Here is a 26,669-nt window from a genome sequence, read left to right on the forward strand (position 1 = left end):
AGTCAGGCGTCGCGGCGGCGTGGGTTTGTTTGTTTTCGCGCTGCCATTTTGATCGAGCTTTTGTTTACTTCCGTTGCTGTCTTCATTCAGTATCACCAGCAGCAGTCAATACTGAGGGCCCCATCGTATAACTTATGACACAGCATTCTGCCTTATAATACACAAGCTTGTGAGATAAAAAGCAGAAGGCGATCTATTTTTTTTTTTTTTTTTTGTGCAGGATGGACACGGAGAATCGGGTTCCAGCTTACGCGAGACCAGGCAGCAATGCCAACTTTACCTCTGCAATTCCAGTACCTAGTACACCATCGGTGTCTAAAATACCTCAATCTCAGTTTACAAAACCGTTACAAACATCGCCACTGAGTCTAAGGGGCATGGGGAACAAAGTTCTTGGTGATCTGCGGCCGGAGATTACAAACATGCCACCGCCATATATGATGACCGCTCCTGGCTCAGTCATGAGGAAAACTGCTGGTACGACATCTGGCACGAACGGCCACCTTAATCTTACAAAGTCTATAAACGCTGCTAGGAAGCCTTCTTCTGCTGATGCAGGCAGAAAGATCAGTACTAAGTCTTCATCATCTGGGTCGGATAGGAAAACAGCGTTAGCAAATCCGCCATCCGGAGTGCGAACATCCGTGAGACCAAAATCAGCTGGCGGAACTCATCGACAAGCGGAAGATTTTGTACGGCCATTTGCTTCTGTTCGTTCGTCTAGCGCTCAAAGTGGTGAAACCAACGGCCGCATTTTGTCTGTAAATGTGAACGATCTTTCCGGGCCACGGGGCATGCAAGCACGTATTGACCAGATTGTTTCACAATTTGAAGAAAGACGTACGTACAAACAAGACTTTTATTTTTTATTGGTGTAATATTTTTAATTTTTTGCTAGTCGGAGCTCTTGAGAAAGAAAAGGACCAGTCAAGTGATGTTCAAAAGCAACTTGAATTTGAGAAGTTGTCTTTGCAATTGACCATCAATAAATTGAATGCAGAGATTGAAGATGAAAAGCGGCGGTCTAGAAATGAAATAGATGACCTAGCAAGAGCGCTAAATTTGAAACTAGAGGAACAAACGCGTCTTTCTAGAAATCAGGAGGATGATATTATCCGCCAGCACAAAATTACAAATGAAAGTTTGGTTGAACAATACAAGATTGAAAAGCAAAACAATGACGTTCAATACCAGATGGAGCTTCAACGATTGAAAAACGAAGCCGAAACAGAGAAGCAATCTCTTTTAAAAAAGCTTGACACTAAAGAAAATGAAATACGACAAGAATTTATGGAACGTCAAAATACCATTCAAAGAGAAATTGACAATTATAAACAATCCATTGAGCAAGACCGAATTACGTCAATAGAAAATGTTAAACGTTTTCAAACAACATTGGAATCTACAGAAAAGAAATTATATGAAGTCCAGCTTGAATTACAACGAGAACGAGAACTTACTGCTACTCTTAACCGCAAAATTACTGAGCAATCAGCATCAACATTGTCTATTGAAAGTTCAAGCAGGGTATTGCAGCTAAGAATTCAAGAACTTGAGATTGAAATTCGAAACAGAGATGCGAAAGTTGAAGAAATGAAAAATTATTTAACAAATGCGATTAATTCTGAACAAGCGATTAAACAAAAGCTTCAAAAGGAAGAAACCTTGAGGCGCATATTGCATAATGAAGTGCAAGAATTGAAAGGAAATATAAGAGTATTTTGTCGTGTTAGGCCTGTAAGTACAAAGGAATCCGCTGTTGAAATAAAGTATCCAGATGAAACGTCACAAGGAAGAGAAATTCAACTTATTGGACCTGGAAATGAAAGTGCACTTGGTTCTGCGTTGGGTACGGTCACAAATAAGACTTATGGATTTTCATTCGACAAAGTTTTTCTTCCCGAAGTGAGTAACGAGGATGTTTTTGGCGAAATTTCTCAGTTGGTTCAAAGTGCGCTAGATGGTTATAACGTTTGCGTTTTTTGCTATGGCCAGACCGGTTCAGGAAAGACTTACACAATGTCATCTGATGATGGTATGATTGCACGAGCAGTAGATCAGGTCTTTGCCACTGCTTCCAACTTAAGAGAGCAGGGTTGGACATATACGATTGAAGGGCAATTTTTGGAGATTTACAACGAAAACGTGATTGACCTTCTTGCTGATTCAGATTCGTTTGACAAGAAGAAGCTTGAAATTAGAAACGATCCGAAGGAGTCTAGGATAATAGTTCCCGATTTGACTCAGATACTGCTTGACTCTCCGGAACGGGTTTCGGCACTGTTGAAGCAAGCTCAAAAAAATCGGTCAGTTGCAGCTACAAAAGCAAACGAAAGATCTTCCCGGTCACACAGCGTGTTTATCGTGACGCTTCATGGAGTTAACCCTGCAACAAATGAGCGGCGAGAGGGCACGTTAAACTTGATTGATTTAGCAGGTTCCGAGCGTTTTGATCACTCGCAGAGTACCGGAGATCGATTCAAGGAAATGGTTTCAATCAACAAGAGCTTAAGTTGCTTGAAAGACGTTATTGTCGCTTTGGGTAAGGATGTCAACCATATTCCATACCGCAACTCAAAGGTCAGTGATTACGTTTTTTTTTTTTTTTTTACTTTTTTTTGGTTAACAATATTTTACAGTTAACATACTTACTTCAATACTCACTGGGCGGTAATTCTAAAACACTCATGTTTGTTAACATCTCGCCGGCGAAGGAACATTTGTCAGAGACGATTAACTCACTTAAATTCGCCAAACAAGTTAATAACACCCACATTGGAACAGCCAAAAGGAAATCAGTTTATTGAAATTTTATTTTTAACAAATGTACTTTATACTTCTATATCATTGTTGTTTTTTTTTTGACGAGTTGTAATAAATTTGAATGACAAACTTTTATTATTAACACATTTTCCAAAAAAAAAAAAGCATTTTCTATACATCTACACACAGTAGAAATGATATAGATACAAAATGACTATGTACAAATTTCTATTTACAAAGTTTTATTTACAAATCCTTCTTGTTTAAAATGTTGCTATTGCCGTATAACCCAGCAATTTTGACGTCTTTAATGGAAGGAATATCTGACCAAAACGCATGATCTCTTAATCTTGCATCTTCTTCTGGATATCCCATTTGCAAGCGAACTTGCGAAACCTGTTCTCTTAGTTTTGCGGCCACTTTGGATCGTAACATTCTGGCTGCCGGTCCATCGAATTCCTCTGGTGACAACTGTTGCCATTTTTGCCGTTCTTCAGCAAACAACTCGTCCGCCACTGGTTCGCCGAATCCGAATTTTAACGTGACCAAGAGCGGATCAGGCTTGCCGGTAAGCCATGATCGAAACTTTCGCACAAATTTGGGCAAGAAAATCGTTCGGGGCACGTATTTTAAGTCTTTGCGATCTTCCGGAAGAACTTGTTCTAATCCCTGATGAAATATTGGAACAATCACCGGCACTTTCTCTGCTTCAAGAACGATTCTAGAAATTCCCCAGTGGAAATATTTCATGGAAGAATCATGAGGTGGGTAAACTTGATGTACTAATGCTTCAGGAAAAATATGGATCCATTGAGGTGGTATCGTGCCAAAAGCTCCAAACCGGTTATCTGGTAATGACTTGTCCGTGTCTGTGATGTCCTTGCGAGGGTAAGCCAACTGTACCGCAGCGTCAAGTGATTCCTGAAACGGGCCTGCGCCAAACCGATGAGTGCAGAGAACCTGACCTTTTGAAAAAAAAGAGCTCGTAATTCTAAATCTTGTTAGCAAATCCATCAATGCAAACGTGTTGTGTTGCTCTGCATACTTATTCGTGAAGCAAACGTTGGCCGCACCAAGACTCCATCGTAACTTGGTTGGATTCAACATCTTGCTAATAGGCAATAGCCCCCACAAAACTGGATCGTCAAGGCTAATGTGAAATCGTTAGAGACCTGGTGATGATCATCGTAACAACAGGCTTACACTGAGATATGATTGGCAACTAAACCCTAGTTATTATATATCTAAAAAAAAAGGCTGCTTTTCATGGATATTTACCGGTTAATATGCCCTTCCCATTCCTTTGTGCATTGTCAATCGTTTTAATAAATTTATCCAACCCTGGAGTTTCAACGTTATGAAATCCGTATAAAAACAATCGCCCTAGGAGGCCGGTGGTGGCCATTAGCACTGAACTATTAAATCGCCATAGCTTCGATGACCGGGGGTATTGGTTTAAAAATTTTAAAGCATTAGGAACGGTTGAGCGTCGTGATGGCATGATTCATTCAAATTTATCAATTACATGGAATTGTAATTGACAGAAACCCACCTCGTGAGTTGGATTTTTTTTTTTTTTTTTTTTAGTAAACTAAAACTGTTGATTTCGAGTTCGTGTTCAGGGTTAATAGATATGATTAAGATTTAAATTGACGCCTTGACATGTTGTTAGCAACAACAAACGTCAAAACATCACGTATACAAATCTTGGATACTCTGTGATAAAAAAAAAATCATAAAATGGAAAAATTTTCAAAGTGGCGAGATAAAGGAACAGGCATTGCACCGTTCTTACCACATCCGTCGTCCACGTTCACGCCTTCTACAGTCGGAGCAACTCCAAGTCCTGTTCGCAGGCTGGGCGTTGTCATTCTGGCTACCATCTCTGCAATAATAAAGATTCCTTTTGTTCTGCTGTTTGGATTACTACATTTTGCATTGTTACAACACGTTCCTAGTATATCGGTTAGGAAAACGTCATTGCGATTGCTTTTATGGTCTCTTGGCGTATGGTCCATCAACGCCAGCGTGGAAGGCGCAAGGAAAGGGTACAGTCGCAAGACAAAGCAAGAACCAACCAGCGGGGATGTGATTGTTTCTAATTTTGTGTCACCTTTGGATGCGTTGGTGTATTCCACATTGTAGGTTTGAAACACTTTACATGATCGTTGAAGGTTTGGTTTCTAACAGGTTGTCGCTGTGTAGCTATGATTCATTGATTGTTATACCATCTGCTGATGGCCATGCACGAGAGGTTACATTATTGGGATCAATTTTTGCTGCCATTTCGTTACCAACGGTCGGATCTTTCGGATCAGAGTCGTCTATTGAAAAACTTTTGAGCAAGGCCAAATCATCTGGCAAAGTTCTTTTAGCTTTCGTCGAGGCAACGCCTACAAATGGCAGAGCTATTTTGCCTCCCGCATTGTTGTCACTTGACGTGAACCTCGGCAAATCGAATGTGTTTCCGTCACTTATTCGGTACTCTCCTCAGGACATCACAACACCTATTCCGCCTTCATCAATCGTGGTATATGTTGGTCGGATTATCAGTCGGTTCAAGGGCTGGTCAGTAAGAGTGCGAGTAGCCGAACCGGTCGCGTCTTCAGACAATCAACAGATTGACAATGCGATTAACGAAATTTGTCGAATCGGCCGGATCAAACGAGTAGGCGAAGAACTTGCGGCCAAGAATAAAATAGATTTTGTGAAAGCATGGAGAAAAAGCCGATAGTTGATTGTAGAAATGGTTTTGGCCTGCATTTATATATAGAATATATAATCAAATCTAATTAACAAAAAATTTACTATTCCTTTTTATAACGCCGGTATAACTCCGGTACAATACAACCATCTACCAAGTTTCAGTAACGTACTGCCAGGTACGTTTTTTCTCCTCCCAATATTCGACAGCTTCCTCCTGACTAAAACCTCCAAACTCAACAGCCACGGTGATCAAAGCTCGCTCAACACCTTCTCCCATGCCCTTTGAAGAACCACAAACAAAGACCTTGCCATCCGGATGCGAAATTACGCTCCAAACAAGATCAGACTGGGCCAAGACCTCATCCTGGACGTATTTCTTAGTACCACGGCGAGACTCAATCACTCGCCTGACGTCACTATCGTCAATCCCCCATTCTCCAGCGTAAAGTTCGTCCACCAGGGAATCTCTGCATCCTTGAAGAACCCATACCTTGTTTTTACATGTTGCGCTTTTCAATCTGCGTTGGACATACCCTCTAAAAGGAGCAATGCCAACGCCAGCTCCGACCAGTAACATTGGCCCATCAGGTCTAAATTCTCGAGCCAATGGGTTTGCCTGAAGGCCTCTAAATAAAGGTACCGAAACACTGATGCCCTGAATATATCGCTTTGCAATAGTCTCAAAATAACCCGAGCAATTTCCGGCTCTATAGTCATACGCTTCTCGCCACTCTTCAGGTGATTCATGCACCGTCACTGCGACTTCAATCTTTCGCCGACTATGTCCGTCAATAGGTATTGGATCACTTGATAAGCTGTAGAATCGTGGCATTAAAGTAGGAAGCACACTGATCAGTGACTCGATCGAAGGTTTTGTTGACGGGAACGCGTGTAGAAGTTGAATCAAGGTCGGCGGATAAGCAGCTGAGCGCATTGAGCAGAATGTTGATTGACCCTGACGAGAACAAAGCCATAGTAAAATTGACCTTTCCGACTGATCCTCTGCGTATTCAGCTAATACGCGAAACAAATTTTTAGTGATTATTCCGTTATTTAAATCAACAGTCCAGGTCAATATCTCTCGCAATGAAGTCTTTAACGATCGAGCTTCTTCTTCTCCCCAGATTGTCGGCCAACGACCACCTTTTGTATGCATTTTCACCAAGGTATCAGGTGATTGTATTCCTAACCGAGTAATAACCTCATTTACAAGAGACGTGTCATTTGCCGGGCATACGCCCACGGCACCGCCAACCCGAAAGTCAACGTCCTTGATCTCTTCAGGGTAGTCCGACACGTCAAGATCAAAGTGGTATGTTCGTTTGTGAGCATCTGCGCTGGTTAATAACCGGGCATCAATAACTGGAATTTTTTGTACTGAATAAGGCGGATGCGGAGTGACGAACGCAGGCGGCAAGTATTCATCCGTGACATGTTTCGATCCGTTACTGTTGAATTCAAAAAATACGTTGACATCTGGAAGTTTCGCCGTAGCAACAAGCCGAAAAATCCTGGCAATTCGATCGATCGGTAACCTAAGGGACTTAAATGCCTTGGTCTGCGGGGGAGTAAGAAGAAACGGCGGAGGAGTTCCATCGACCGATGCTGGAGTGGAAGTCCCGGTCATGCAACAACCACCGCCACAGCATTCAGAATCAGCATCGCTAACAACATCGCTAGTGGTTTCCGTATCAGATAAGTTGACTGAGGCAAAGGCGTGAGTGAAATCAATGCCCAAGGCAGTCGTGCTAATCGGAACTTTCTTTGCACCAGTATCTTTAGACGCAGCGATCTCACTGGCTACTTCTTGCTGTGCCGAACATGACAATGGTTTCTCAACATGATTAACTCTTTTTTGTGGCATTTAAAGCAAATTTGCGTATCAAAAACAAAACAAAAATTTAAATGACGTCCCTGAGCTGTCAAGATGCTTTGTGGCGATCCCCTGACTCATTCATGTGATACTACTATACAAAAACTATATATTTTCTATACTAACTTAGTATCGTGAAAAGCACAAGAATAAATTCATTAAAAGTGTTCATTATTATTATAGTCTATATTGATCTTTCGAACTTTAAATTTTCTTAGCACATACTAAATCTGTAGTGCCATAGAGAACGATGAGGTTTCATCATACATCTTCTTTCCTCCTCCCCCCCCGGTCATCACCTTTTCGTCATCAAATAAAAGTTAAGTCTTGGAGATAAGAAAAATAAAAGGGAAAAAGTAGAAAATGAAACAAACATTGAAATACTAAACAAAATATAACGATATACCTAATAAAGCAATGAAAAACAAACAAAAAAAAAACTTTATTGATCTGCCCACTTTTGGCATGGGCAAGATTCAAAAACATTTTTAGAAGCCCGACCCAACATTAAAATTACATTTAGATAAGATCAGCAATATTCATAGGCATTTCTTCAATCTGAGTGCTGTAGAATTGTTCAATGTCTCTCATGATTTTGACATCTTCGGATGTGACAAAGTTAATGGCAACACCCTTGCGACCGAAACGTCCACCACGACCAATTCTGTGGATGTAGTTCTCCTTGTTAACCGGCAAATCGTAGTTGATGACGAGAGAAACCTGCTGGACGTCAATACCTCTAGCAAGCAAATCAGTGGTGATAAGAACACGGGAAGAGCCTGATCGGAACTCGGTCATGATAACATCACGCTGAGACTGGTCCATGTCTCCGTGAAGGGCAGAGACGGTGAAATCACGAGAAACAAGCTTATCAGTGAGCCAGTCAACTTTTCTCTTGGTGTTACAGAAAATGACAGCTTGAGTGACAGTGAGAGTATCGTACAAATCGGTAAGAGTATCGAGCTTCCAGTTCTCCTCCTCAACAGCGACATAAAACTGTCGGATACCTTCAAGAGTCAATTCATCCTTCTTAACAAGAATTCGGACGGGGTCGCGCATGAACTTGGTGGTAACGTCAAGGACTTCCTTGGGCATGGTGGCAGACAAGAGAACGACCTGGGTGGAAGGAGGCAGAAGTTGGAAGATGTCGTAAATCTTGTCCTTGAAACCCTGAGAAAGCATCTCGTCGGCTTCGTCAAGTACAAAAAGCTTAACGTGATCGGTTCTGATGGCACGTCGCTCAATCATGTCGTGAACACGACCAGGGGTACCAACAATAATTTGGACACCTTCCTGGAAAGTACGCATGTTCACTGCGGTACCACCGATACAGGTCTCACAGGTGACGTTGGTGTACTGGCCAATAGTAATAACGACTTTTCGAATCTGCTGAGCAAGCTCACGAGTAGGGGCAAGGATGAGGGCCTGGCATTGGGGGATGGTGGGGTCGATTCTCTCAAGAATGGAGATGGAGAAAGTAGCAGTCTTACCAGTACCAGACTGGGCCTGGGCAAGAACGTCACGACCTGATTAAAAAAAAAAGATAAGAATCTTCTGAATTTCAATGGCTCACAAAAGCTTACCCTTGATAACTGGGACGATAGCACGCTGCTGAATTGAGGAAGGTTGCTCGAAACTGGAAAATGTTAGCATTGGACAAGTGATGACACATGAAAAACACCAAAAAAAAAACATACCCATAACCGAAAATACCTCTGACCAATTCAGGCTTGAGGTTCATATCATCGAAAGACTCGTAAACGTCATGGTAGTTGGTCTCAATCTGATCTCCGTCAAGATCGTTAAGTTGGTCAGCCATATTGAACGGGTTTTTGTGATGTCTCTGTTTTAAAACTTAAATAAAAAGAAATAGAATACTTATATATACTTATATATATATAAATATCCTGGGAAGTAATGAAATAATAAAAATAAAAGTCTTGGTAAATATGGTAAGTAAAGGTTTGAAATAAGGTAGAAGAAAAAATTTTTGAAAAGGATTGGGAGTCGCGCGTATGTCACGAAGCATACAAAACTTGAGGCATATATGCAGCAATGTTTGGGCAACTACTACAAACTGTAGGGCAAGGGTGCTGCTATCTTCTGATGACTCTTGAACAGCAAGCATTACAGCGAAGGTTGACATATTAGCAGTAACGATAAAGTACATAAAGTATACACATGTATATATATATATATATCATACAGACGTCCACAAGGATAGAGATGCCTGTGCTACAAAATAAATAGTAACTACGTGGCGTGACATGCCATAGTACCTTAATTATAGATGTGCCTTGATACCTATGTATCTATCTACAGTTGTCATGACTTTAATTATAATCATCAACAGCTGCTTTCATTCAATAAATAAAGATAATTTAGACGTTTACCTTGCAACAATTATATTGCTACCGCATATATCCTCAAAATGAGTTTTAAATGGTACCGCCAAATCAAAACAGTTTGGACAAAATCCTTCCCAAAAAAAAAAAAAGCAAAATGCAACTTAGAATAAAATTATTTGTATTTAAAAATTTTGTATCTATATTTTGGCTTCGTCAAGGACCACGATACCCCGATGTGGCACTCTTGGAACCTCATCTTTGTTCTTATTTAACACAATTTGCCGAAGTTCCTCAGTTCTAGCTTTCTGTATTTTATTCATATTAGCCATGCTGCCTTTCATGCAATGTTATTCAACAATTAAAATTCGCCATACCTCTTTTCGGTGTCGTAGGCATTCAATGTAGTCTCCAACTTTCAATTGACAGTCGCTCCTCTGAAGAGAACCGGCTTCGACCGCCTTTCCGCACTGGACAACATGCAGCCAGTCTATTAGACACTATTAGCATATACAGCTTATTTTATTTTACTATATTTTTTGATCTCGCCAAATTGCGGCGTCAAAATTTGAAGTAGTAACTAACATTCGTAACATCTACTTGTGCCGCCATGAGTGCCAAATGGAGACGACATGCTGAATAATCCTGCTTACTATTGCTCTTCAGCCTGAGTAAATGTAAATGCGAAACGATCTGTTTCTGTTGGCAACAAGAATTCTTGTTCTTTCTTGTCCCCTTTGGCTTGATTATTTCGAGATGATTTCTCTCACCCGGCCTTTACGGACTTGCGCGCCATTGGCTGCCGTGTTATAATCCCCAAAACAGCAAAGCTTATAAAATTGTAATTACCCGGCCGTGACAGGTCCAACTGTGATTCACAGTAAACTTCAGCACGGCAGCTCCGCGGTTTTTTTGCATTCAGCATCACAAGCCGTACGTAGTTATTAAATCATTGCATTTCTAGCGGCAGGCCTCCAACGATGAGTATTACTGGTGAGTTTCGACGTCAAGACGGTTGTATCGTAGTTTTTAATTGTCGGTTTTTTATTTGCAGGTACGAACTCGTTGCCTCTGGGCTCTCGCCGTCCTCGAGCCATGGACTTTGACTCTGAAGTGCCACAACCACCTCCGCCTACATCTGGCTTCCCACATCCTCCTCCTCCACCTCCACCTCCTCCATCGTCCTTATTGTCGTCATCTGGATATGGTAGAGCACCTCCGCCTCCTCCTCCTCCGCCTTCGGGTGGAGCTACTTCTCGCCCGCCACCACCACCGCCTTCATCTACGGCTTCTGCTCGACCTGCTCCACCACCTCCCAGTGACGATGATCAGAGAGGACGATCCGAAACGAGAGATTCTGAGCAACCACGAAAACGCAAGAGAAAGAATAGATGGGCGTCTGAGGAAGGCAATAACATTGTTAATTTAATCAATATGCCAACCACCATCACAGGAAACATGACGCCGGAGCAGGTTGAAGCCTATGTATTGAGTCTCCGGATCGAAGAAATTTCTCAAAAGTTACGAATTAACGACGTCGTTCCTCGGGATGGTGAACGATCACCTTCACCTCCACCTCAGTACGATGCTAATGGCAAGCGAGTAAATACCCGTGAGTTCAGATATAGGAAAAAGCTTGAAGATGAACGGCACAAGTTGGTGGAAAAGGCCATCCGAGCTATTCCTGATTTCAAACCACCTGCGGATTATCGCAGGCCGCTGAAGACTCAGGAGAAAGTATTTGTGCCGGTTCATGAGTATCCAGAAATCAATTTTATTGGTCAGCTGATTGGGCCTCGTGGTAACACTCTTAAAAAGATGGAGACTGAATCGGGTGCCAAGATTGCCATCAGAGGAAAGGGCTCTGTGAAGGAAGGAAAGGGTCGGTCAGATGCTGCCTATCAATCTAATCTTGAAGAGGACTTGCATTGCTTGATTATTGCTGACACGGAAGAAAAGGTCGCAAAAGCGATCAAACTTGTTAATAAAGTTATTGAGACAGCCGCTGCTGTGCCTGAGGGCCAAAATGAGCTGAAACGAAACCAATTGCGCGAACTTGCTTCCTTGAATGGAACACTTCGAGATGACGAAAATCAGGCTTGTCAGAATTGTGGTGAACTTGGCCACCGAAAGTATGATTGTCCTAATCAACGAAACTTCACTGCAAATGTGATATGCCGAATTTGCGGTAACGCAGGTCATTTTGCTAGGGATTGTCGGGAAAGGCCATCTGGCGGTGGCTATAACAGGTTCCGAAATGATAATCCTGCCAGTGGAGCTGATAGAGAATACGAGCAACTCATGCTTGAATTGAATGGTAACACACCTGGAGCAGGATCAGGGCCAAGGCATGCTATTGAAAATGGCCCAGGTGGATATAATGGTGGAGGTGCAAGCCGTGACTTTTTCCCTCCGCGTCAGCAGCAACTTTATCATCAACAGCAACATCAGCAACAGCAACCATACCAGCAACATGAGCAAGAGCAACAACAACAGTCACAAGCTCCTACAAAACCTACTGGGTCACTGCCGCCATGGGCGAGAAAATAAAGTATATGTTATTACTGGCATGTATTGTTATAAGGAAGGGTATTAGGTCATGTATTGAAATACTAAGTTTATGTATTATACAGCCAAAAAAAAAGTTCTAATGTACAAAGTAATTTTAATTCCGTGACCAGTCTATGCAAAATGAATCCCTACTTGGTGAAATGCATAAAGAAGTTTCAAAAAGTCAGTTTCGTCACACTTTCCTGCTCTGTTATCTCCCAGCCCTGTGTCTTCCAAAACGCGGTCGATAATTCTTCCAATTTCAACGGAATCATCCATCATAATATCATTTTGAGAGCAGTACGTTCTGTAATTCTTTAACAAAATCTCCTGTACAGCGCTAGACTTAAATCCAGCTGCGATGGTTCTATTCTTTCGGACGAACACAATGCGCAAAAGACCGTCCCATTCATTAAAATCGATCGGTGGTCGTGGGGTTTTCGGTACAATTTTGACAACCGAAGATTCCACCTGAGGTGGTGGCCGGAAATTATTCTTGCCAACTTTCATTACATGAGTTACGGTCGCCCACATCTGCACGTTGACACTAAGTCGGCAATAAAGAGTTTCTCCTGGTTTTGCAACTAATCGTAATGCAAATTCCCTTTGGAACATAAGAACAGACACCCGCGGTGGGCGTGGCTGGTTTAGCAACTTAAATACTAGTGGCGAGGAGATCTATTGCAAATGAGTAAGGCCTTTTTCGCACAACTATTCTTTTGAAGAAACTTACCTGATACGGGGTATTACTGATGCAAACATCAAAATAAGGCAAGTCGGCCTTAATAACATCACCAAGTATTACTTCCAACTTGTTTTGTTCTGGCTTGCCCTGCACACGTTTGGTAACCTCTGCTGCCATACGTGGATCTGCTTCGCAGGCGATGACCTTGCGTGCTTTCTCCAGAATTTTCACCGTCAAATTACCCGTACCAGGGCCTACTTCCAGTACAAGATCTGAAGGCTTTATCTCCGCCTTGTCCACAATTCCTTGAGCTACCAGCGGATTTTTTAGCATGTGCTGGCCAAGACCAGTATTCATCTTAAAGATGTTCAAGCGTTCAGGCTGTTGATTGCCTTTTCCGCTTCCTTTTTTTATCGGAATCTTGCCCATGGTTATCAAGCAACTATAATACTGTACGTCGTAAAATAAGGAGAAAAAATTTGCCTAGTGTAATATGGCATATATTCTGGTAGTTCACGTTGACAATGAAGAAAGTCTTCAATTTGTAAAGTTTAAAGTTTTTTAAATTTTTGCGCGTTGGGAGTTCGGCTTTGATTTTTTCGATCGATATCCAAGGTGACGGCGCAAGGCGCTTCAATACTGTCGGTAGCAACCATGTTCGCTGCGCCAAACCGTGACTTTCTGAACCAGGAAGCACCCGCTAATTATGTTCCTGGTCTTGGTCGTGGTGCTACTGGATTCACAACTCGATCAGACATTGGGCCGGCTCGTGAAGGTCCATCAGAAGATGCAATCAAGGCAGCGTTAGAAAAGAAGGCAGAGCAGCTTAAGAACGCTGAAGAAGATAATGATGAAGAGCGATATAAGGATAACGAAAACGATGAAGGTCTTTTTGCGACAGGCCAGTACGACGAGGATGACGAAGAAGCGGACCGAATATATAATGAGGTTGATGAGAAAATGGATTCTCGAAGGAGAGCTCGAAGGTAAGAATCGAGCAATTGGTAATTAGATGCAGTTAAAAAGACTATGCTCACATATAGTAGGGAGGCACGTGAAAAGAGAGAGCAGGAAGAGTTTGATGAAAAGAATCCAAAGGTTTCGGAGCAGTTTGCTGATCTCAAACGAGCGCTGTCTACAGTCACGGACGACGAATGGGCAAGCATACCAAACGTAGGCGATCTTACTGGAAAAAACAGACGAGTTAGAAAAGCCTTGCAGATGCAGCAGAGATTTTATGCAGTTCCGGATTCAGTTCTTGCCTCAGCCAAAACTCAAAACACCATCACTAATACAGTAGAGTCTGGCAATGGTACTGAGTCTACAGTTGATGGCACAATGACAGACTTCCGCCAGATTTCAGAAGCCAGAGATAAGATGCTTGGTATTAAATTAGATCAAGCTGGTACAGATTCGGTGACTGGATCGACAAATATCGATCCCAAGGGATACCTTACATCGCTGTCTTCCGGATTGATCAATGATAGCACCGAGATTGGTGATGTTGCAAAGACAAGGCTTTTGCTTGAATCTGTCATTAAGACTAATCCAAAGCATGCAAGAGGATGGATTGCTGCTGCAAGGCTAGAAGAAAGAGTGAACAAGCTTTCAACCGCAAAGAAAATTATACAACAAGCCTGTGAAAGTTGTCCAAAGAGCGAAGAGGTTTGGTTGGAAAATATGCGACTTAATAATCCCAAAGATTCGAGAATCATAGTAGCCAAAGCCGTATCGAATATTCCGAAGAGCGTGAAGCTTTGGCAGGAGGCGATGAAATTGGAAGTGGATGATAACTCAAAGAAGAGGGTAATAAGAAAAGCACTAGAACAAGTGCCTCAAAGTGTTACTTTATGGAAAGAAGCAGTGAATTTAGAAGAAGATCCAGCTAATGCGCGAATTTTGCTTGCCCGTGCGGTTGAGCTAATTCCGCTCTCTGTTGATCTTTGGCTAGCATTGGCTCGGCTGGAGTCAAATGATAATGCTCGTGTTGTTCTAAACAAAGCCAGGAAAGCTGTACCCACATCTCATGAAATTTGGGTTGCTGCTGCCAAGCTACAAGAGAAGTCTGTAGTTGAATACAGCAAAGTGGAAATGATTGTCAAAAAAGCAGTTTCAACTTTACAGAAGAATGGCGGACTGCTGGAACGGGATCAATGGATTGAAGAAGCTGAAAAATGCGAGAAGGAAGGCAGTGTCTTGACATGTCAGGCAATTGTTAGAATGACACTTGGACAAGGGGTTGAAGACGAAGATCGCGAGGCAGTTTGGCAAGATGATTCAAATCTAGCAATCAATAAGGGCTATTTTGAAACTGCACGTGCCATTCTTGCATACGCTCTTCGAGCCTTTTCAACTGCCGAGAATTTTTGGAGAAAAGCAGTTAATTTAGAAAGACAACATGGTTCTGCAGATTCGTTATTTGAGGTGCTTGAAAAAGCGGTAGAAGCTTGCCCGCAGTCTAAGGATATGTGGCTGCTTTATGCTAAAGAAAAGCTGGCATCAGGCGATCTTGATGGGTCACGAGCAATTCTGAGTAGGGCTTTTGAGCATAATCCAAACAATGAAGACGTTTGGATTGCTGCTGTTGACGTGGAGGTTCAAAATAACGAGTTTGAAAGGGCTAGAAAGCTTTTGGCCAAGGCGAGGGATGAAGCTGGTACTGAAAGGGTCTGGATAAAGTCGGTGGTTTTGGAAAGGCAATTAAAGAATTTAGAAGCTGCTTTTCAGCTTGTTAGTGAAGGTCTTCGCGAGTTTCCGAAATCATCCAAACTATATATGATGAAAGGTCAGATTTATTTGTCTGAAAGCAAATCTTCGCAGGCTCGAGAGGCGTTTTTGTCAGGAACCAAGGCTTGCCCTAAGTCTGTGGCACTGTGGCTTTTGTTATCTCGCCTGGACGAGTCAACCGGTTCCCTCGTGCGGTCGAGATCAATTTTGGAACGCGCAGCGTTGGCCATTCCGAAATCTGAAGATATTTGGTTGGAAAGAATTCGTCTGGAGAGACGATCGGATAATCTTAAACAGGCACGTGCTCTGGCAGCCAAGGCTCTTCAAGAGTGTCCGAATGCTGGCAAACTATGGGCGGAGAACAGTTGGATGGAGGCTAGAACTCAGCGCAAGACTATGCTGGTGTCGGCATTACGAAAATGTGATAATGATCCTACACTCATCGTTTCAGTTGCACGACTTTTCTGGTCAGAACGGAAGACGGACAAAGCCAAAGCATGGCTTGAACGTGCGATTAAGGCTGATACAGATATTGGAGACCACTGGGGTTATTTTTACAAATTCCTAGTTCAATATGGTACCCCAGATGATTTGAAAACTTTAGTAACTCAATTTCATAGTGCCGACCCCAAGCATGGTGAAAAATGGGCTGAAGTTGCGAAAAACGTTGACAACTTTGGCAAAAGCAAGGAGCAACTTTTGAAGATTTGTGCAGATAATTTACAAATATAGAATGCTGCTGTCCGTTGTCATTAGCCATTGGCTAGTTATAACTTGTATATTAAATGTATAATAAGTTCAGCATCTGCTGGGACATAAAAGTGCAAGAATTCGTAGTTTCTTGATTAGTCATATGAACTCTAATTGGATTACGCGGGGATCTCATCAAACTGATATGCACAAGTTAGTTTCTCGTGCAGATAAATTGATAAGTTAGTCAAGACTTGAAAAATATATTAAAAAGAAACAAATATTTGTATTCTTATTAGTCAGTCAGATTAACAATAGGTTTACGTTTGAAGTGGATGAATCATTCACTAGCGAGATGACAGTCAAGCCAGCTCAATTTGCTCCATTTAGGTCATTTGTTGATCCACCGTTCTTTCAAAATCTCTCGGACAAGAAGCTTAATGAATACCGATTAGATGATTCAGAAAGAGAAGTCTGGTCTACTTATGAAATTCCTGTTTCTAAGTTAGCTCACAACAGCGGGATCATTACATTAAATGGAAATAGTCTAACTCTTGTCTCAGAGTAAGTTCCTTGTTCGAATCATGTCACAATTGCTAATTACATGAGGAAAGGTCGGACATAAGATCAGAGTTTATTGCTAGAGGTACTATGAAGAATTTCAATACTGTGGAGGAATTTAAGTCGTTTGACAAGGGAAGCTTAATCCAAGATCAGGGTCAGCAAGTAAGTACCTGGCACTATATATCATTAATGTTCCTAACTTTACATAGATTGCAAATATGATAGAAGATGACAGTATTTTTGAGTGTCCTTCTAAACTGATTTCGTTTTATTTGTTAATATACTCAGATATTAAGAAGTACAAATTCTATTACTGGTTTGGCTTTCCAGCAATTCACTCGGACTGGTCCTTCAAACATGAAGCTCAGTCTTTAGCAGTTAGTCAAGAAAGAAGCAGAAATGTGATAGATGCGATCAAGGTTTGGCAGAACTCAGTAAGTTTAGATCAACGGGGTTTTTTTTTGCTAAAATACCTTGGGACATCATGGAAGGTTGGAAAGCTAAAAGAATGGGATGAATTCTTTGCCGGCGGCGATGAGGTAAATACTTTTGATTGGAACATATATTATATAGATATATATTGCTTACTATTTTAGATCATTCTCGGGTTTGCTGACCCTTCAAATTTAAGTGGTAATCCTGGATGGCCATTAAGGAATTTTCTTTATTTGGCTAAAAGAAAGGGCGCGAAGTCTGTGAAAATTTTATGCTACAGAGATTTGGTCGGTTTAGAATCAGAATTTCGCAGTATTTGGATAGATCTGGAACGAATATCATCAGATACTGAAGATACGATTCGAGTGACCGGTTGGGAACGCAATGCCAACAACAAGCTTACGCCCAAAGTATCAGATTTAGGGCTTTTAATGGATCCTAAAAGGTATTGCTTTTACATAACTAATGATATGTTGCATAAAATTTTAACTAACTTTTGACAGGCTTGCAGACCAGGCTCTTGATTTAAATCTAAAGTTAATGAAATGGCGTATAGCTCCTGATCTTGATCTTGACAAAATTAAGAATACAAAGTGTTTGCTATTAGGAGCTGGAACTTTAGGGAGTTATGTTGCCCGTGCATTAATGGTAATTATCAAAAGTCTGTTCTATTTTTTTTTTTTTTAAACGGTAATTAGGGGTGGGGCGTGCGAAACATAACATTTGTTGATAACGCGTCGGTTTCGTTCTCGAATCCAGTTAGGCAGCCATTATACACGTTTAATGACTGTCTCAATGGTGGAGCCGTGAAAGCAGAGAGAGCAGCTGAAGCGCTAAAAGAGATTTACCCAGGAGTAAATAGTTCTGGTTATTCACTGTCTGTTCCAATGGCTGGTCATCCGATATCGAATGAGAAACAGCAGCGTGAAGAATATGAAACACTTGAAAAATTGATCGATGAGCATGACGCACTATTTTTGTTGATGGACAGTCGGGAAGTCAGGTGGCTCCCAACAGTTATTGCAAGTGCCCGCAAGAAAATTGTTATTAATGCGGCCTTAGGTTTTGATAGCTTTGTTGTAATGCGTCATGGTGTGCCATTATCAAAAGAAGAGCGGGTGGATAACCGTGCAGAACGACTGGGCTGTTACTTTTGTAACGATATCTATGCACCGTCGGATAGTTTATCCGCCAGAACATTGGATCAGATGTGCACGGTCACCCGATCTGGTGTTTCTCTAATAGCGTCTGGACTAGTTGCCGAACTTTTTGTGTCGATTGTGCAGCACCCACTAGGACCTGCAGCAGCAGCGCCAAATTCAATAAATTCTGGGTCTGTTCAAGATAATAACGACTTTGTTCATCCGTTAGGTACGATTCCACATCAGCTTCGTGGGTTTCTTCATGATTTTAGCCAAATGAAAATTCGAGGCGAGCCCTATGAGTTTTGTTCGGCATGTTCAGATCCTATTCTTCGCGAATGGCGTGAAAATGGCTGGGAATTTGTTAAGAACGCATTGAATATTCCAAAATATGTAGACGAAATCAGCGGCCTTTTAGAAGTACGGCGGACGGCGGACGAAATTATTGAAGGTGAAGACTGGGACATCTCTGATGATGAAAAGGAAGAAGAGGTTTAACGAGTTTTTATGGTTGCTGCTATTGGATGTACAGTGCAGGTGGTATTACTGTTTGTGAGTTTGGAGTTTTGGCTATATTCTCTTATGTTTTGTAGCACCATAATTTGTGAATCTTGACAAGTATTTGATTTATATAAAATCATTAATTATTAATAAGAATGAATAAAAATTATTTATTTGTTTGTTTTGAACTTATCCTTTCAAGTAGCCTATTCAAAAACTAATCTGCCAACCGGCATTTCAAGAAAACACTTGTTCTCCAACAGCAATGAACGAGAATGCCAGCAATCGTTTGCACTGTATCTTCTTGGGTTACTAATTGTGACCTGTGCACGTGATATTATAATTGTGATCAGTAATAAGTTACATTGTATATATATTTCAGATCTAGAAAACATCACAATCTAATAATAATAGTTGTATCAAATATATCAAGGTGTAACATTAAACATTGCATTATTTGCCATGACTTGTTTACATCTTTCTAGTCTAAATATTAGGCCGCCTACGACTACTCAGTCGGTTTATAAAGACGATTGCACTCAATGCTTTGATACGCCAGTGAGTAATGGTAGTTCTCATTACCAATGACAAAACTAACTGTTCTGTAGGATCAGCCATGGGGTCTTGATGTTTGTCTTTCCTGTTTTAATGGCGGGTGTGATTCACCTGATCGCAATCATTCACGTGCTCATTACTTACTGAGCGATCACCCTATTGTCCTAAATATCAAGAGGAAGCTTAAGCCACGCAAGGAGGTAACTGGCCTTGAAAATATTTGTTGTTTAATTGATTTCACTAACAAATGTTTTAGCGGGCCGAATCACCTACAAAAATCGTGAAATTGTCGATTTCTGCAGAAAATGAAGACGACAAGTATGAGACTACAACTACTATCAAGTGTCTCGCCTGCAACGGGCAGGAATTGAATAAGTCGTTGCCAGAAGTAGGTTAGATGAACTTTTGGTCTTGAGTCAATTAACGTTTGTGGTTTAGTTATCTGCTGTGGTTGAAGGGGTGTTGTCAGCTTTGTCTTCTTCCAAGAAATCAGAAGTGAAAGCTTGGGAGCAGGAGATTCTACCTTGTGAGCACACTTTATGCCTTGAACAGGACCAACTGACAAATAAAGAAGAACGAGGTAAGCTACGTTGACATGTTATGAATTCTGGCGGGCTTATATGGGTTTTAGATTTGAGTCATTGTTCTCAGTGCGATCTGACAGAAAATTTATGGATTTGCCTGCAGTGTGGCAATCTTGGATGTGGTCGTCAGCAATTTGGCGGTGTGGGTGGAAATGGTCACGGCTTGGCTCATTTTGAAAGCACTAAACATCCTGTGTCTGTCAAGCTTGGTAGCATAACTCCAGAAGGTACTGCGGATGTCTACTGTTATCTGTGCAATGAAGAACGTCAAGATCCTGAGCTTGCAAAGCATCTCGAGCATTGGGGTATTTTGATAGCTGAGAGGATCAAGGTGGAGAAGAGTTTAGTTGAGCTGGTGAGGTTTCTGTTCAATTTTGTGCCACGGACAAGAGCTAACGAAAATATAGCAACTGGAGCAAAATTTAAAGTGGGAATTTAGTATGACTACGGAGAATGGAGAGGAACTTGAACCATTATTTGGGTCTGGATTTACGGGTATAAAAAACCTTGGGAACTCATGCTACCTTGCATCCGTTGTTCAATGCCTTTTCTCACTTCAACCTTTCATTGACCGTTATTATCGACATGGAGAATTGCCTCTAACCCTTGAGCCTGCCACAAATTTGGAGACACAATTGCGAAAATTGGCAGACGGATTATTATCGGGAAGATATTCACAGCCAGAAGCTTATAACTCTGATGAAGCGCCTTATCAAAAGGGAATTGCTCCATCAATGTTTAAGGCATTAATTGGCAAGAATCACGAAGAATTTTCAACAATGCGACAACAGGATGCGTTTGAATTTTTGATCTATATCATACAGGAGATTAGTCGAGCCTCAGTACAGAGCAAGCAAACAGATCCAACCAAGATTTTCAACTTTGTTTCTGAACAGAGACTTCAGTGTTTAGGCTGTCATAAAGTCAATTACAAATCGGATGTTCAAAGCAACATCTCAGTTGCTGTACCAATTGAAAGACTTTTAAAGGATAATCCTGAGGACAAGGACACGTTTAGAAGCATTCCATTAAAGGAATGCCTTGATAATTTCACTGCTGATGAGAAGATAGAATATTTCTGCCAGGCATGCGGGTCGAAATCTGGTGCTATTAAACGAACTGCCTTTAAGACATTTCCTGATGTGTTAGTGGTGAATGCCCGCCGTTTTGAAATTGTGAACTGGGTTCCATCTAAGATCGGTAAGTATCTTGCTATAAAGTTTTTGGCGGTTATTAACATGCGTCTAGATGTACCCGTTGAAGTTCCGGATCATGTGTTTTCTCTGGATGAATATCTGTCAAAGGGCTTGCAGCCAGGTGAAGAATTATTACCTGAAGAGACAAGTACGTCCAGCGTAAACATTTTCACACCTAATGAAGGGATTTTGTCTGTTCTCGAAGGGATGGGATTTCCAACAGAACGTTGCAAGAAAGCTTTGTACAATACTGGAAATTCTGATCCGGACTCTGCCATGAATTGGCTATTTGCTCATATGGAGGATCCAGATATTGATGAGCCGTTAGTTTTTGAAGTTGTAAGCGGAACAGACTTTACTGCTGACGAAGGAAGTATCGCCATGTTAGTTGACATGGGATTTACAGATGCTCAAGCCAAAAAGGCTCTAAAAGAAACAGTATGAATTTAAAAAAAAAATATTAAACTACAAACAAATATTAATTTAATCTAGGGCTCCGATGTTGAACGTTCAGTCGAATGGCTGTTTAGTCATCCAGATGACAATGGAACGGAGGAATCCGTTTCAGACACGAACGCCGCAACTTCTGTAATCGAGGAAGGCAATGCGTCTCTTCCCGCCAAATTTGCATTGCAGAGTACTTTATGTCATAAAGGTACTTCAGTGAATGCCGGACACTACGTTGCATTTGTTAAAAAACAAATAGGTGCAGGTGGGGACGAGAATGCTGACTGGGTTTTATTCAATGATGAAAAAGTTGTTAAAGGAGGCGACGCAGGTGAGATGAAAAAATTCGCTTATGTATATTTTTTTGAGCGAGTATAAGCATTCACAATTTTTGCCTTTTATTAATCAAGTATAAATTGGACCATATCAATGTGCAAAAATTTTGTAGTGTTTTGAGCAATATGCTAACTAACCATATTAAAAAATAATATATACCTTTACGTATCGAATCACAATCAACGGTCAGTTCTTAGACTATCTCCCAAATAAATGGTACAATTGAGAGCACTGGAATTAGATTTCGAATGTCAAGTTTGAGCAAAAGAAAAGTCAGGGATGATGCGGCGTGCGAACGAGCGGTTGAGTTTAATTAAGCCTGTATGTATGTAGTAGGACGACACTGGCCCGTTTAACTTCTGCCAGTCCAAGTTATTGATTAGAAGCTACGACGAGTGCACATTGGGTACGCATGAGAGATTGATGAATTTTGATTTGAATACTTCGCTGAGACCTGAAATCTGACAATTAAATTAGGGACATCCTATTTACTTCCCTTGCAGCTATCCAAATCCCGAACCCCACAGATTTGTCATTTTCTCTTTATTGAAAACAGATCCAATAAAAAATGTTGATTAAAGAGTCATATACCGATATAAAGACCTCCTATGGTACTACTATGAGAGTATTTCTCTATCATCCTGTGATCCCAGGGTATCCACACGCCAAATTCCCAGGCGTCGTTGTCTATTCTGAGATTTATCAAGGTAAGACTAGTACTTTGATTTATATTGAATTAAACTAATTTGGGGGAAATAAAGTTACCGGTATGGATATCGTGGCTTATTTAGTGCACTTTTTTTTCAGGCCTAATTTCTATTAAGGCCCAGTTAGCAGGTTCGCAAAGCAGATTGCTGGTCAGGGTTACATCGTCGCGGCGCCTTCATCATACCACAACTATTTAGGTATATTAATATCCATGGAATTTTTTACGCTGAAGATTAATTTGTTTTGAATTTTATAGGACCGGAACCTCTTGCCTATGATACAGAGGGAACCGACAAGGGAAATCTTTACAAGATTGAAAAGCCAATTGAGTCATATGACGAGGATAATAAGCTTACTGTAGACTACTTGATTTCGCTTCCAACCAGCAATGGTAGAATTGGTGCAACCGGCATGTGTCTTGGTGGTCATCTTGCCTTTAGGGCTGCATTTGACGATCGGGTCAAAGCCGCAGTGTGCTTCTTCCCTACTGATATTCATTCTGCGACCCTTGGCAAGGGAAAGAACGACGACTCTTTGGTGAAAGGTGTTAATATCAAGGGAGAACTTATTCTGGTAGGTCAAAGATGCAATTTTGAGTTTTACAATTTATTAATCAACACAGATATTTGGCACGAAGGACCCCCACGTTCCAGTACAAGGAAGGAGCCTTATTAGAGACACATTAAACAACGCGGGCGTCACGTTCAGCTTCTGGGAAGTTGCAGATGCCCAACATGCTTTTGTTAGAGATGAATTTTCAAAGGGGAGATATGATCCTGCAGTTACTAGACTTGGGCTGGATCAGTTGTTTGACCTTTTTAACAGAGCTCTTAGATTGGACTTGGGCGAAGGTATCACGCTTACAGGTGATGTGGAGGATGTTTGTTAAATTTTCTAAAAATTGTTCAAAAATTTTCACCGTTGTTAGAAGTATGCAAAATTGTATCAATGATTAAGTCGTCACGACTTAACCGACTAAAAATGGTAACTCCATAGGACCCCCACTCGAGCCTGGTGATTTTAATGTCTCAGGGCTCTCTGTAAACTTCCCGTCCATAATTGTTCCGTCTGTAAGTCGTTTAATATATGTTACGGCAGGATCTGAAATAGACTGTCTCCGTATAGATAAATTACTTTTCAGACTTGGTAATAGATTTTTCTCCGATTCGAATAGATTTTGTTCCGATTCAAATAGAAACGGATGCCTTAAGCATTGTTCAGCAGTCAAACGCTTTTCAGGATCGACTACCAATGTTTGTTCTATAAAGTCCTTGGCTGAATACGTATTAAATACATAATCGAAAACTTAACAAGATAATCAAGCACGTACCATTTGCTGAGATGTGGCCCCAATATTCCTCCGGCTCAAAGTCATAATCTGCGCTAAGAATTGCGCGAACCTCTTCTGGACTTGACTCTCTATCAAACGGAGTGTACCCGCATAAAAGAAAATAAGTAATAACACCAATTGCCCAAATATCAACCGGTTTGCCATGTCCTGTCTTGTGAAAAATCTCCGGAGCCTAATAATTGAAGATTAGCTAATCGAATTTGCGACATTATGAATACTAACCATGTAACTCGGTGTACCGCATGTAGTTTTTAATATATGAAACTTATCGTCATCTATAATACTGGCAAGACCAAAATCAGCAATAAGTAGGTCGTCATTGTCATCCGGTGTTCTGAACAATAAATTTTCTGGCTTTAAATCCCTATGTACAACCCCGTGCCGATGAAGATATAAAACGGCAGAAGTAACAGACCTGATGATATTGATAGCGTCAGATTCGTAATATGATCCTTTCGAACATATTCTGTCAAAAAGTTCACCCCCATAAGCCATATCGGTTATTAAATACACTGGCTAGAGATCAGAAAAAAAAACGCGGAAAATATACATTCTATTTCACTCACAGCTATTTGTGGTTTCGAAAAAATCAACAAGAGTAAGAATACTCTTATGTCCGGCAGAAATCTTTCTTAGAGACATAATCTCATTTCTCACCTTGTCAAAAGTTAGTAATGCATAACCAACCAGGTACTTCAACGTACAAGCTTTTCACGACCAGACATAAGTCGCTTGTTAATGATTTTGGCTGCAAACTTTCTGAAACAAAGTCAGTCTTGTTCAAAAAATATCAACATTAATCACATACTGTCCCGTTTCTATATGTACTGCCTCTTTAACCACTGAATACGATCCTTGACCAAGAACTTTTCCCTATTTTAACAAATTAGTGATTCAAACTCCAACTTTCTGATCTTAAAAATCATACAGTACGATACGGACAAGGTTTCAGTCCGTATTTTTGAATGGCCTCTTTAGTGGCGGCATCTCGCATATCAGCTAAACTGGCCATAGTGATTTGAGACTTTTGAAAAATTAAAACAAAAAACTTCTGTTCTTAAGTGTAAAACAAAGATGAAAAAAAATCGAAGTATTTTTTTCAGCGAGGATGGAGACTTGTTAAGAGATCTTAAATCGCACGAAGTTGAACGGTTTCAATTCATTTCAATAAAACCGAGGAAAGCGCAAATCTGAATATGCTCAACGTGACTTCTGTTCTGCTTACAAGTTCAAATATTAAAGAAAAAAATGTCTCTGCAACTAGAAAAAAGTGATACTAGCCTCTTATTTTAGGATCAATCGTTGAGAGGGTTGATCATTTTATTCCATCGCAGTTGCAATACCTGTCCGAGAGACGTTTTGGCTAGCCATTACCCTGTCCAATTTATATAGAGTGGCGGCGGGACCCTTAAAAAATAACCTTAAAAATTTCATTTGAAAATCAAGTTCTTTGTTGGCTGACGTCAAGTTTCAACGATCGTTTGTTTAAACCCTCTAGCTATACTATGGGATTTATGAATTATGATGATATAGATAGTGATACATGAGGTTTATAATTGGTGGTTTGCATAACGTGATAACGTCGATGCTTGCAATGGCTACGCCAGCGCGATGTAAATGACGCGTGATATATTCCAAATAAGCAATTACATAGAAACACGCTCAAACCCACATGGTTATAGTAGAGTTTGTTTAAATCAAAGCATTTCTTTACAAACTATGCAGATAGTAAATACGTAGTGAATAATTTTTTTTATTAAGTTGTGATCAGGATAATATCAACATCTCAATGGTTCAGAAAATTGTTGTGCGCCCCATGCCATGCGGCTGAGAATAGCAGTACTAACTAAATTTTGTATAAGCTCATGAACAGACGACTGCCAAAAAACGTAAAAAAAATGCAAGCAGGAAAAAAAAAGTATATAGCTCACGTAGTGGTTAATGTGAGTAAGCAGAGTGTCCAATAACGTAAGTGTTGGTGTGCTAAGAACTACCGTAAACGACGTGCATATGAATATGCATGTCTTGTCACAGACCACCTTGGAAGGGGAATCAATCGTGCGCGAAAAAACGTATGCTAAAAACAGGTTTGCAGCATTAAAGACGTGTTTGTTGACTGGGTTAGTTCTATGATTGAGTGCCTGTTGTATATTTAGTAATATGCGCTCAATACAAGTCAAAACCTGTGATATTCAACGCCACAAGTTAATTCGATATAAATAAATTTCTTTTAGAAACATGAAAAATGAATGACCTTCAATTGTTAGTTTCGATGGCTTGCCCCCGGCACGACCGGCTTTAAATTTCTTATTTTGGCACCAAGTTGAATATGTTGGTCGCGGAGCTAAAACAATGATATTGTACATTGGCCGGCCACGGTTGGGACGTTGCAGAATCTATCGGGTTCATGCATACCCAGAATAACACGTATCACGCCCGCATTCGAATCAGCGGAACATCGAGGTCGATTGCACCTTAACTTTGACCAATAACTAGCTATATATTATATGT

The 26,669-nt window shown here is 40.9% G+C and overlaps 13 protein-coding genes across 13 annotated transcripts; 7 read left to right on the forward strand and 6 right to left on the reverse strand.

Annotated features, from left to right (window-relative positions):
• The first annotated feature begins 78 nt into the window (after window positions 1–78).
• On the forward strand, window positions 79–2,905 carry V1514DRAFT_352141 (P-loop containing nucleoside triphosphate hydrolase protein). Its single transcript, XM_066929482.1, has 3 exons — window positions 79–840; window positions 899–2,580; window positions 2,640–2,905. Exons 1-3 carry the CDS (start codon window positions 222–224, stop codon window positions 2,805–2,807), a joined length of 2,469 nt encoding a protein of 822 aa, XP_066783496.1. The 5' UTR covers window positions 79–221; the 3' UTR covers window positions 2,808–2,905.
• On the reverse strand, window positions 2,893–4,366 carry V1514DRAFT_330569 (uncharacterized protein). The gene is made up of 4 exons (XM_066927521.1): window positions 4,042–4,366; window positions 3,967–3,985; window positions 3,809–3,913; window positions 2,893–3,754 (listed from the first exon to the last, which is right to left on the reverse strand). Exons 1-4 carry the CDS (start codon window positions 4,262–4,264, stop codon window positions 3,010–3,012), a joined length of 1,092 nt encoding a protein of 363 aa, XP_066783497.1. The 5' UTR covers window positions 4,265–4,366; the 3' UTR covers window positions 2,893–3,009.
• A 48-nt stretch (window positions 4,367–4,414) lies between these two features.
• V1514DRAFT_330573 (uncharacterized protein) lies at window positions 4,415–5,570 on the forward strand. The gene is made up of 2 exons (XM_066927522.1): window positions 4,415–4,904; window positions 4,969–5,570. Exons 1-2 carry the CDS (start codon window positions 4,504–4,506, stop codon window positions 5,495–5,497), a joined length of 930 nt encoding a protein of 309 aa, XP_066783498.1. The 5' UTR covers window positions 4,415–4,503; the 3' UTR covers window positions 5,498–5,570.
• Window positions 5,571–5,617: 47 nt separating this feature from the next.
• On the reverse strand, window positions 5,618–7,292 carry V1514DRAFT_347424 (uncharacterized protein; the record flags this gene model as incomplete). Its single annotated transcript, XM_066929297.1, has 2 exons — window positions 5,618–7,217; window positions 7,267–7,292. The coding sequence occupies 2 exons, from the start codon at window positions 7,290–7,292 to the stop codon at window positions 5,618–5,620; spliced, it is 1,626 nt and encodes a 541-aa protein (XP_066783499.1).
• Window positions 7,293–7,480: 188 nt separating this feature from the next.
• Window positions 7,481–9,420, reverse strand: V1514DRAFT_54843 (P-loop containing nucleoside triphosphate hydrolase protein). The gene is made up of 3 exons (XM_066930059.1): window positions 9,040–9,420; window positions 8,926–8,978; window positions 7,481–8,868 (listed from the first exon to the last, which is right to left on the reverse strand). Exons 1-3 carry the CDS (start codon window positions 9,159–9,161, stop codon window positions 7,862–7,864), a joined length of 1,182 nt encoding a protein of 393 aa, XP_066783500.1. The 5' UTR covers window positions 9,162–9,420; the 3' UTR covers window positions 7,481–7,861.
• Window position 9,421: 1 nt separating this feature from the next.
• Window positions 9,422–10,478, reverse strand: V1514DRAFT_54848 (uncharacterized protein). Its single transcript, XM_066930060.1, has 3 exons — window positions 10,273–10,478; window positions 10,065–10,177; window positions 9,422–9,995 (listed from the first exon to the last, which is right to left on the reverse strand). Exons 1-3 carry the CDS (start codon window positions 10,319–10,321, stop codon window positions 9,888–9,890), a joined length of 270 nt encoding a protein of 89 aa, XP_066783501.1. The 5' UTR covers window positions 10,322–10,478; the 3' UTR covers window positions 9,422–9,887.
• Window positions 10,479–10,634: 156 nt separating this feature from the next.
• V1514DRAFT_330578 (uncharacterized protein) lies at window positions 10,635–12,364 on the forward strand. The gene is made up of 2 exons (XM_066927523.1): window positions 10,635–10,680; window positions 10,742–12,364. The coding sequence occupies exons 1-2, from the start codon at window positions 10,668–10,670 to the stop codon at window positions 12,235–12,237; spliced, it is 1,509 nt and encodes a 502-aa protein (XP_066783502.1). The 5' UTR covers window positions 10,635–10,667; the 3' UTR covers window positions 12,238–12,364.
• V1514DRAFT_330580 (uncharacterized protein) lies at window positions 12,317–13,466 on the reverse strand. The gene is made up of 2 exons (XM_066927524.1): window positions 12,971–13,466; window positions 12,317–12,915 (listed from the first exon to the last, which is right to left on the reverse strand). Exons 1-2 carry the CDS (start codon window positions 13,349–13,351, stop codon window positions 12,370–12,372), a joined length of 927 nt encoding a protein of 308 aa, XP_066783503.1. The 5' UTR covers window positions 13,352–13,466; the 3' UTR covers window positions 12,317–12,369.
• A 6-nt stretch (window positions 13,467–13,472) lies between these two features.
• V1514DRAFT_330583 (PRP1 splicing factor, N-terminal-domain-containing protein) lies at window positions 13,473–16,470 on the forward strand. Its single transcript, XM_066927525.1, has 2 exons — window positions 13,473–13,908; window positions 13,969–16,470. Exons 1-2 carry the CDS (start codon window positions 13,577–13,579, stop codon window positions 16,379–16,381), a joined length of 2,745 nt encoding a protein of 914 aa, XP_066783504.1. The 5' UTR covers window positions 13,473–13,576; the 3' UTR covers window positions 16,382–16,470.
• A 92-nt stretch (window positions 16,471–16,562) lies between these two features.
• Window positions 16,563–19,142, forward strand: V1514DRAFT_306584 (uncharacterized protein). Its single transcript, XM_066925678.1, has 6 exons — window positions 16,563–16,903; window positions 16,954–17,065; window positions 17,113–17,442; window positions 17,500–17,783; window positions 17,842–17,986; window positions 18,037–19,142. The coding sequence occupies exons 1-6, from the start codon at window positions 16,695–16,697 to the stop codon at window positions 18,976–18,978; spliced, it is 2,022 nt and encodes a 673-aa protein (XP_066783505.1). The 5' UTR covers window positions 16,563–16,694; the 3' UTR covers window positions 18,979–19,142.
• Window positions 19,143–19,234: 92 nt separating this feature from the next.
• Window positions 19,235–22,369, forward strand: V1514DRAFT_55170 (uncharacterized protein). Its single transcript, XM_066930061.1, has 8 exons — window positions 19,235–19,539; window positions 19,590–19,736; window positions 19,793–19,924; window positions 19,975–20,116; window positions 20,168–20,475; window positions 20,528–21,320; window positions 21,369–21,754; window positions 21,809–22,369. The coding sequence occupies exons 1-8, from the start codon at window positions 19,444–19,446 to the stop codon at window positions 22,139–22,141; spliced, it is 2,337 nt and encodes a 778-aa protein (XP_066783506.1). The 5' UTR covers window positions 19,235–19,443; the 3' UTR covers window positions 22,142–22,369.
• V1514DRAFT_55348 (Alpha/Beta hydrolase protein) lies at window positions 22,301–24,076 on the forward strand. Its single transcript, XM_066930062.1, has 6 exons — window positions 22,301–22,505; window positions 22,577–22,806; window positions 22,861–22,866; window positions 22,924–23,004; window positions 23,064–23,380; window positions 23,430–24,076. Exons 2-6 carry the CDS (start codon window positions 22,668–22,670, stop codon window positions 23,694–23,696), a joined length of 810 nt encoding a protein of 269 aa, XP_066783507.1. The 5' UTR covers window positions 22,301–22,505; window positions 22,577–22,667; the 3' UTR covers window positions 23,697–24,076.
• Window positions 23,685–25,522, reverse strand: V1514DRAFT_306594 (kinase-like domain-containing protein). The gene is made up of 7 exons (XM_066925679.1): window positions 25,087–25,522; window positions 24,967–25,031; window positions 24,863–24,917; window positions 24,725–24,815; window positions 24,381–24,670; window positions 24,138–24,330; window positions 23,685–24,082 (listed from the first exon to the last, which is right to left on the reverse strand). The coding sequence occupies exons 1-7, from the start codon at window positions 25,168–25,170 to the stop codon at window positions 23,775–23,777; spliced, it is 1,086 nt and encodes a 361-aa protein (XP_066783508.1). The 5' UTR covers window positions 25,171–25,522; the 3' UTR covers window positions 23,685–23,774.
• Between the last annotated feature and the right edge of the window lie 1,147 nt (window positions 25,523–26,669).

The sequence above is a fragment of the Lipomyces japonicus genome (assembly GCF_038497905.1).
Source record: "Lipomyces japonicus strain CBS 7319 unplaced genomic scaffold V1514scaffold_18, whole genome shotgun sequence".
NCBI classification, from domain to species: domain Eukaryota; kingdom Fungi; phylum Ascomycota; class Lipomycetes; order Lipomycetales; family Lipomycetaceae; genus Lipomyces; species Lipomyces japonicus.

Bases quoted from the DNA above. Each gene is read 5' to 3' on its own strand.
- V1514DRAFT_352141 (XM_066929482.1), top strand. From the start codon at position 222: ATGGACACGGAGAATCGGGTTCCAGCTTACGCGAGACCAGGCAGCAAT. The intron at 841-898 runs GTACGTACAAAC...ATTTTTTGCTAG, and splicing joins TTCACAATTTGAAGAAAGAC to TCGGAGCTCTTGAGAAAGAA. The intron at 2,581-2,639 runs GTCAGTGATTAC...AATATTTTACAG, and splicing joins TTCCATACCGCAACTCAAAG to TTAACATACTTACTTCAATA.
- V1514DRAFT_330569 (XM_066927521.1), bottom strand. From the start codon at position 4,264: ATGCCATCACGACGCTCAACCGTTCCTAATGCTTTAAAATTTTTAAAC. The intron at 3,755-3,808 runs GTATGCAGAGCA...AACAAGATTTAG, and splicing joins AACGTTTGCTTCACGAATAA to AATTACGAGCTCTTTTTTTT.
- V1514DRAFT_330573 (XM_066927522.1), top strand. From the start codon at position 4,504: ATGGAAAAATTTTCAAAGTGGCGAGATAAAGGAACAGGCATTGCACCG. The intron at 4,905-4,968 runs GTAGGTTTGAAA...GTCGCTGTGTAG, and splicing joins GCGTTGGTGTATTCCACATT to CTATGATTCATTGATTGTTA.
- V1514DRAFT_54843 (XM_066930059.1), bottom strand. From the start codon at position 9,161: ATGGCTGACCAACTTAACGATCTTGACGGAGATCAGATTGAGACCAAC. The intron at 8,979-9,039 runs GTATGTTTTTTT...AACATTTTCCAG, and splicing joins AGAGGTATTTTCGGTTATGG to TTTCGAGCAACCTTCCTCAA. The intron at 8,869-8,925 runs GTAAGCTTTTGT...TTTTTTAATCAG, and splicing joins TATCGTCCCAGTTATCAAGG to GTCGTGACGTTCTTGCCCAG.
- V1514DRAFT_54848 (XM_066930060.1), bottom strand. From the start codon at position 10,321: ATGTCGTCTCCATTTGGCACTCATGGCGGCACAAGTAGATGTTACGAA. The intron at 10,178-10,272 runs GTTAGTTACTAC...AGTGTCTAATAG, and splicing joins CACAAGTAGATGTTACGAAT to ACTGGCTGCATGTTGTCCAG. The intron at 9,996-10,064 runs GTATGGCGAATT...AATAAAATACAG, and splicing joins GCCTACGACACCGAAAAGAG to AAAGCTAGAACTGAGGAACT.
- V1514DRAFT_330580 (XM_066927524.1), bottom strand. From the start codon at position 13,351: ATGGGCAAGATTCCGATAAAAAAAGGAAGCGGAAAAGGCAATCAACAG. The intron at 12,916-12,970 runs GTAAGTTTCTTC...CATTTGCAATAG, and splicing joins TCAGTAATACCCCGTATCAG to ATCTCCTCGCCACTAGTATT.
- V1514DRAFT_330583 (XM_066927525.1), top strand. From the start codon at position 13,577: ATGTTCGCTGCGCCAAACCGTGACTTTCTGAACCAGGAAGCACCCGCT. The intron at 13,909-13,968 runs GTAAGAATCGAG...CACATATAGTAG, and splicing joins TCTCGAAGGAGAGCTCGAAG to GGAGGCACGTGAAAAGAGAG.
- V1514DRAFT_306584 (XM_066925678.1), top strand. From the start codon at position 16,695: ATGACAGTCAAGCCAGCTCAATTTGCTCCATTTAGGTCATTTGTTGAT. The intron at 16,904-16,953 runs GTAAGTTCCTTG...ACATGAGGAAAG, and splicing joins AGTCTAACTCTTGTCTCAGA to GTCGGACATAAGATCAGAGT. The intron at 17,066-17,112 runs GTAAGTACCTGG...AACTTTACATAG, and splicing joins TCCAAGATCAGGGTCAGCAA to ATTGCAAATATGATAGAAGA.
- V1514DRAFT_55170 (XM_066930061.1), top strand. From the start codon at position 19,444: ATGACTTGTTTACATCTTTCTAGTCTAAATATTAGGCCGCCTACGACT. The intron at 20,117-20,167 runs GTAAGCTACGTT...TATGGGTTTTAG, and splicing joins GACAAATAAAGAAGAACGAG to ATTTGAGTCATTGTTCTCAG. The intron at 21,755-21,808 runs GTATGAATTTAA...AATTTAATCTAG, and splicing joins AAAAGGCTCTAAAAGAAACA to GGCTCCGATGTTGAACGTTC.
- V1514DRAFT_55348 (XM_066930062.1), top strand. From the start codon at position 22,668: ATGTTGATTAAAGAGTCATATACCGATATAAAGACCTCCTATGGTACT. The intron at 23,005-23,063 runs GTATATTAATAT...TGAATTTTATAG, and splicing joins ATCATACCACAACTATTTAG to GACCGGAACCTCTTGCCTAT. The intron at 23,381-23,429 runs GTAGGTCAAAGA...TAATCAACACAG, and splicing joins TCAAGGGAGAACTTATTCTG to ATATTTGGCACGAAGGACCC.
- V1514DRAFT_306594 (XM_066925679.1), bottom strand. From the start codon at position 25,170: ATGGCCAGTTTAGCTGATATGCGAGATGCCGCCACTAAAGAGGCCATT. The intron at 24,918-24,966 runs GTATGTGATTAA...ACTTTGTTTCAG, and splicing joins GTACATATAGAAACGGGACA to AAAGTTTGCAGCCAAAATCA. The intron at 24,671-24,724 runs GTGAGTGAAATA...ATCTCTAGCCAG, and splicing joins TTTCGAAACCACAAATAGCT to TGTATTTAATAACCGATATG.